Raw genomic sequence first — 7,824 nt, 5'->3', positions numbered from 1 at the left:
GGGCTTATATGTAGTTCCTTGTAATTGCTTCCCCCAACTTTTTAATTTTACTTTATTGGGGCTCATACAACTTTTATGACAATATATACATATATCAATTGTGTAAAGAACATTTGTGCATTCGTTGCCCTCATCATTCTCAAAACATTTGCTCTCCGCTTAAGCCCCTGGCATCAGCTCCTCATTTTCCCAACCTCCCTCATGAACCCTTGATAATTTATAAATTATTATTATTTTGTCATGTCTTATATTGTCCGACATCTCCCTTCATCCACTTTTCTGTTGTCCATCCCCCATGGATGCGATTATATGTAGATCCTTGTAATCGGTTCCCTCTTTCCACACACCCCCTTCCCCCTCCCCTCCCAGTATTGCCACTCTCACCACTGGTCCTGAAGGAATCATCCACCCTGGATTCCCCGTGTTTCCAGTTCCTATCTGTACCAGTGTATATGTTCTGGTCTAGCCAGATTTGTAAGGTAGAATTAGGATCATGATAGTGGGTAGGAAGAAAGTATTTAGGAACTAGAGGAAAGTTGTATATTTGTAGGTGCTACACTGCACCCTGACTGGCTCTTCTCCTCCCCAAGCCACCATCCACTTTCTTTACCCCATTTGCTTATGTGCCCATTTTGTCTTCAGTGATCATGTTCAGAGAGTGAGTATTACAGAGTGCCAGGTGACTAGAACAAAGTGATCTTTTGTTAAGGGAGATCTTGAGTCGAGGTTCAAAGTCTATCTGCTATCTTAATACTTATTATATAAATATATGTATGTACATAGGCATCTATCCCTTTCATTATAAATTAATATAGTTACATGTATATAGCCTACATCTATGCCTCTATAGATAATTTTTGCTTAAAGAACATTACTTTTAGCATGAAAACATTTGCTTGACATTTTGCAATAGCGTCTCATGCAATATTTGTCCTTGGTAATTGACTAATTTCACTCAGAATGATATCCTCCAGGTTCATATACATCATGAGGTGATTCCCAGATTCATCATTTTTCTTGAGAGTATTTTGATGTACCATTATGTGCCTGTATTATAGCTTGTTTATCTATTCTTCCATTCAAGGACATTTAGATTGTTTCCATTTATGTGCTGTTGTGAACAGCACTGCAATGAACATAGGGGTGCTTATACCTATATATGAGGTAGAGAGATTGCTGGATCATCTGGTATTTTTATTTTCAACCTTCTAAAAAGGAACCATGCCATTTTCCACAGTGGTGGTAGTAGTTGTTAGTTGTTGCTGAGTCAGTTCTGACTCATAATGACCCTAAGTACAACAGAATGAAACACTGCCCAGTCCTGTGTCACAATTGTTCTTATGTTTGAGTCCATCATTGCAGCCACTGTGTCGATTCACCCTGTAGAAGGTCTTCCTCCTTTTCACTACCCTGCTACTTTACCAAACATGATGTCCTCCATTGAATGGTCTCTCCTAATAACATGTCCAAAGTACCTGAGACTATACCTCTATTGGATTTCTGCCAAGACAAATTTATTCATTCTTTGGTAGTCCCTACTACTTTCAATATTCTTCACCAGTACCATCATTCAAATGCATTGATTTTTCTTCATTCTTCCTTGTTCGATGTCTAACTTTCACATGCATATAAGGCAACTGAAAATACCATGGCTGGGGTCAGGCCCATCTTAGTCCTCAAAGTAAAATACTTGCTTCTCAACACTTTAAAGAGGTCTTGTGCAGCAGATTTGCCCATATACGGTGTGTCTTTTGATCTCTGGTCTTCTGCGTCCATGAGCATTGATTGTGGACCCAAGCAAGATGAAATCCTTGACAACTGAAGTCTTTCCCCATTTATCATGATGTCCTTTATTTGTTCAGTTGTGAAGATTTTGGACTTCTTTACATTGAGCTGTAATCCATATGGAAGGCTAAAATCCTGATCTTCATCAGTAAGTGCTTCAAATGCTCCTCACTTTCATCAAGCAAAGTTGGGTCATCTGCATGTCAACGATTGTTAAATAATACTTCCTCCAATTCTGATACCACATTCTTCTTTGTATCATCCAGCTTCTCTGATGATTTTCTCAAAATGCAATTTGAATAAGTTTAGTGAGAGGATAGAACTTTCATGTGCACCTTTTCTAATTTTGAACCATGCCATATGCCCTTGATCTGTAAGCACAGCTGCCTCTTGATCCATGTACAGCAGTGGTTCTCAACCTGTGGGTCGCAACCCCTTTGGGGGTGGAATGACCCATTCACAGGGGGTACCCAATTAATAACAGTAGCAAAATTATAGTTATGAAGTAGCAACAAAAATCATTTTATGATTGGGATGTCACCACCACATGAGGAACTGTATTAAAGGGTTGTGGCATTAGGAAGGTTGAGAACCACTGATATAGAGGTTCTGCATGAACATAATGTAGTGTTCTGGGATTCTCATTCTTCTTCTGAAGGCTATTCATAGTTTGTTATGGTCCACACAGTTGAACGCCTTAGCATAGTCAATGCAGCACAAGTGAACATCTTTTCTGGTATTCTTTCATCTATCTGATTTCAACAATGATACCCCTTTTTCCAACTCCTTATCTGAATCCTGCCTGAACCTGTCAGTGTACTGCTGCAACCATTGTTGGGTGATCTTCAGCAAAATTTTGTTTGCATGTGATATTAATTATATTGTTCTACAGTTCAGACATTCTGTTGAATCACCTTTCTTTGGATTGACTACAAATATGAATCTCTTCCAATCAATTGGTCAAGTAGCTGTCTTCCAAATTTCGTGGCATAGATGAGTAAGTGCGTCCAGTGTCTCATCGGCCTGTTGAAACATTTCCATTGGTATTCCATCAATTCTTTGAGCCTTGTTTTTGGTAAATGCTTTCACTTTCCCTTGAAATTCTTCCTTCAACGTCATTAGTTCTTGATCATGTGATTCTTCCTGAAGTGATTGGATTTTGACCAGTTATTTGGGGTATGTTAAATGTATGTATTCTTTCCATCTTTTTTAGATTATTTCTGCATCTTTCAATATTTTTCCCATAGAATCTCTCAAAGTTCCAACGTGAGGCTTGAATTTTTTCTTGAGTTCTTTCAGATCAAGATATACTGAGTGTGTTTTTCCTTTTTTTAATTTTTCTAACTTTAAGGCTTTGCACATTTCATTATAATGTTTATCTTTGAAATTTTCTGTTCAGCTCTCTGACTTTAGAGTCCGACAAGGAATATATGTTTGTTCTAGTCTTTCTACATCCTTGCTAGCATGGTTGTTTTTCTGATTTTTTAGAATTTACTTTTTAGTAAAGATTAAACCCAAAAAAGCTCACTGCCTTTGAGTCTATTCCAACTCATGGTGAGCCTATAGGACAGGGTAGAGCTGGCCCTGTGAGTTTAAAGACTGTGACTCTTTACAGGAGTAGAAAGCCTCATCTTTCTTCCTTGGGGCAGCTGGTGTTTTGAATTGCCAACCTTGCAGTGAGCAGCCCAACTCATTACCATTACATGATCAGGGCACCTGGAATATCCTAGAATATTCTACTATGTCACTAAAGGTTATTATGAACCAGAATGAACTTAATAGCCCCCATTAAAAACTACAATATGATAAGTTCTGTCTCCAGACTTTTAAAACCTATCCAGCAGGCTAGGATAACAGCCACCCACAGATGCCTAACCTGGCATATCAGGAAACAGGATCCCTTTTCCATGGATCCTAATAATTGACTCATCTCAACCAAAAAATACGTTTTATAATTAATTCAAGCAATCTTATGATCCATTCAGATAAGCACCAGGCTTTTGTGTGTTTGCTCCCTGATATAAACGATCAGATTCATGAGTTCTACTCTGTCACGTAGGGTCATGTGACGTAATAGTAATGATTTACTTCTTTCTACACCATTTCAATAGGCTATCGAGCAACAAACAGCAACTTGCAGTGAGGGATAAACAGTGTATTCAGTCAAAAGAGAGGGGCAGCTTCCTGGAGCAAGGAAAGCTGATTGTGTCAGTGTTGCAGGAAATGCTTAGGGCTTTCAATGTGGAAGGTACTACGTGTTCCATAGTTTCCAAATAGCCAAGAGTTAAGATACTATTCTTGCAACTCATGCCTAAGTTTTCATTTTTCAAATATCTGACAATGATGGGAATCCACAAATTCAAACTCTGTATTTCTATAACCTCAACTCTGCAACTACAGGAATTAAAATATTTTAAAAGATCATTTCATGGAAATTTTCCAAGGATCACTATGTATTTTCCATCTGCAATCTTGAAAAGTGAGTGTCTCTTCCTCCAAAGTTAGTCAGTCGTCTCTTATGCAGCTGAAATTCCTAGTCTACTTACTATTCCACTGGAGCAATTACAGCGACTAATTCCTCTTGAGTTTGATAATATCTGCTTGTTGTTACTTGAACAACTTGGCTGGCTATAATTTTGTGTATGGTAACTGTTTATTTGGGCCCGTATTAACATGCACTAGAACAGAACAAGCAAGGAGAAAAATATACCCTGCAGGCATTCGTTGTAACCAAGGATGACATCGTGACACATGGTACAAATCTCTGATGCTTAAAGATAGGAGGTATACGCCCTAAAACACATGGTTTTAGTTTACAAGTTACAACCATTTTGTCATTTTACCAACTAGGTGTTTGATAATTCGTTTGATATACAAGTTTTATCTTATAGTAAATTAAAATATTCATTAGTAACTACAGATAAAAGCAAGACTTATTTGGAAATGACACTTGTGAAATATGATAGCCTCAGTATTTTTAATCAAGAAATACCCTGAAGCTAAGAAAAAAGGAAAAAATTCCATATTTAGTTATAATCTTATGACACATTACTTTCCCTTAGAGTTTTGTAGACACTTGAAAAGTTTTCTGACATTAAATATTCGCATGAAATCAATTATTTGTCTTCTCAAAATCCTCACTGCCATCGAGTCAATTCCAAGTTACGGTGGCCCTATCGGTCAGGGCAGAACTGCCCCTTTGAGTTTCCACGACTATAATTCATTACAGAAGTAGAATGCTCCATCTTTCTCCCCTGGCGTGGCTCACGGTTTTGAACTGTTGATCTTGTCGTTAGCAGCCCAATGTGTAACCATTATGATACCAGAACTAGATTTCTCTTCTATGCTGACATTTCAAAAGAGGGAAACTGACTGCTTGAAATATGTTTTATCTTATGTCTTGTTGATCATTTTCAGTATCAATTTTTTCTATATAATATGATTTTTTAAAAACAGTTTGTTGTGGTTTAGATGAACATTTACATAACAAATTAGTTTCTCATTTACAATTCATACATAGATACTTTTTGTGACATGGTTTTATAAACTGCTCAATGTCTCCACACTTCCCCGCTTCCACCCTGGATTCCTCATTTCTGTTCATGCAACTTTTCTTCCATTCCTCCTTCTGAATTTCTCTCTTGGGCAAATGCTGCCCTTCCAATCAGATAGAGTGAACATTCGGAGGAGCACATTCCTCATGGGTGCTATTGTTCACTTTGTAGGCCTGCGGATTATTTTCGCCTATAAATTGGCCTCTGAGAGTAGATTCAGTTCTTTTTTTTTTTCAATGGGTGTGAATAATTTTTAATAGGGTTGTTGGAGGTTTTCACAAACATGACAAAATCACGCAATGCTGCCGGCATTGGACGCAATCCGGGGCCACAAGTCCGCACACTCCTTTGCAACGGGTCCTGTGATGGCCGAACCTTTCATCTCGCCTTTATTGTTCACGATGACCCCCGCATTATCTTCAAAATAAAGGAACACACCATCTTTTCTCCTGTAGGATTTCCGTTGCCGTATCACCACCGCAGGATGGACCTTCTTTCTGAGCTCGGGTTTGCCTTTCTTGACGGTGGCCATCACCATGTCACCCACTCCGGCAGCGGGCAGTCTGTTCAGCCGGCCCTTGATCCCCTTCACGGAGATGATATATAGATTTTTGGCTCCCGTGTTGTCAGCACAGTTGATCACCGCTCCGACCGGAAGACCCAGGGAAATCCGGAACTTTGCACCGGAGGACCCACCACGTCCTCGCTTCGACATCGCGAACGCCGGAAAGAGACTGAAAGCTCAGTTCTTTTTTTTTTAAAGGGTGTCTAAGGGCCATAGTCTCAAGGGTTCCACCAGTCTCTATCTGACCAGTAAGTTTAGTATTATTTATCAATTTGAATGCTGTTCTATATTTTTCTCTCATTCTATCCAGAACCTTCTATCCTGATCTGGGTCAGTAGAAGTAGCCAGACATCATCTAGGTCTCGTGGTCTTGGGCTAGTGGAAGCTCTCATGGATGTGCTCCATCAGTCCTTTGGACTGTTTCCTTGAGGGGTTAATTTCTTTACTCTTCCTTGCTCCAGAAAGGACTAGACCAATAGTTGTATCTACAGGGGACAACACTGGAGACGCAGTGTGGGAATTGCACCCCATCTGACCGCACCACACCGAGGCAAAACACTAAGGGAGTGCAACAGAACCACAAGGGGAATCAGAGCAAGGAAGTCCTGAGGGAGTACCAAAAATAGTTTGGGGCCAGGGAGTGGCACCCCATCAAACTCAACTGGAAAACACTCCTAAAGGTCAACAAACAGTCCTTGAACTAACTACAGACTGGTTTGTTTGTGTTTTGTTTTTTTTTGTCATTGGTTTTTTTGTGGTTGTCATTTTTTGTTTTCTTTTGTTGCTTTGTTTTGCTCTTAGTTTTTTTGTGCATATAATTATCTCTGCAGGTCTATATAGATAAGATTGGCTGAATAAACAATCTGGAGGAGAAAACAACAGGACCAATGGTTCCAGGGGGACATGGGAGATGGGGAGGTGGGGGAAAGGAAGTGTTGTTAACAAACCCAGGGACAAGGGAACAACAAGTGATCCAAAATCAGTGGCAAGGAGGATGTAAGAGCCCTGGTAGGGATTGATCAAGGGTAATGTAACTGAGAGGAATTACTGCAACTCAAATGAAGGCTGAGCATGATAGTGGGACTAGAGGAAAGTCAAAGGAAATAGAGGAAAGAACTAGGAGGCAAAAGGCATTTATAGAGGTCTAAATACAGGCATGTACATATGTAAATATATTTATATATGATAATGAAGAAATAGATCTATGTGCATAGGTTTAGTATTAAAGTAGCAGATGGACATTGGGCCTCTACTCAAGTACTCCCTCAATGCAAGAACACTTTGTTCTATTAAACTGGAATTCTATGATGCTCACCTTCTCTACAAGATCACTGAAGACAAAGCGGATGCATAAGCAAACGTGATGAAGAAAGCTGATGGTGCCCGGCTATCAAAAGATATAGTGGGATTTGAAAGGCTTGAAGGTAAACAAGCAGCCATCTAGCTCAGAAGCAACAAAGCCAACATGGAAGAAGCACACCAGCCTGTGCGATCAAGAGATGTCAGGATCAGGTATCAGGCACATCAAAGAACAAAAAGTCATATTGTGAATGAAGGGCAGTATGAATTAGGGATATAAAGCCCATCTGTAAGGAACTGTACATCCCCTTACAGAAGGATCATGGGGAGGAGATGAGCCAGTCAGGGTGCAGTGTAGCAATGATGAGATATACAACTTTCCTCTAGTTCCTAAATGCTTCCACCACCACCCCACCATTCCCCCGGTATAATGATCCCAATTGTACCTTACAAATCCTGCTAGACCAGAGGATGTACACTGGTACAGATAGGAACTGGACACACATGGAATCCAGGACAGATGATCCCTTGTGAGAATGTCAATACCAGGAGGGTGGAGGGAAGGTGGGGTCGAAAGGGGGAACCGATTCCAAGGATCTACATATAATCTCCTCCCTGGGG

General features: G+C 39.9%; 1 protein-coding gene across 1 annotated transcript; it reads right to left on the bottom strand.

Annotated features, from left to right (window-relative positions):
- Positions 1 to 5,559: 5,559 nt before the first annotated feature.
- Positions 5,560 to 6,076, bottom strand: LOC142451173 (large ribosomal subunit protein uL14). The gene has a single exon (XM_075553087.1). It carries the CDS (start codon positions 6,052 to 6,054, stop codon positions 5,632 to 5,634), a length of 423 nt encoding a protein of 140 aa, XP_075409202.1. The 5' UTR covers positions 6,055 to 6,076; the 3' UTR covers positions 5,560 to 5,631.
- Between the last annotated feature and the right edge of the window lie 1,748 nt (positions 6,077 to 7,824).

This window comes from Tenrec ecaudatus, chromosome 6 (genome assembly GCF_050624435.1).
Source record: "Tenrec ecaudatus isolate mTenEca1 chromosome 6, mTenEca1.hap1, whole genome shotgun sequence".
NCBI classification, from domain to species: Eukaryota; Metazoa; Chordata; class Mammalia; order Afrosoricida; family Tenrecidae; genus Tenrec; species Tenrec ecaudatus.
The sequence above is the reverse complement of the archived record's forward strand: the minus strand, read 5'-3'. Positions and strand labels throughout refer to the sequence as shown.

Coding starts and splice junctions, on each gene's coding strand:
- LOC142451173 (XM_075553087.1), bottom strand. CDS start 6,054: ATGTCGAAGCGAGGACGTGGTGGGTCCTCCGGTGCAAAGTTCCGGATT.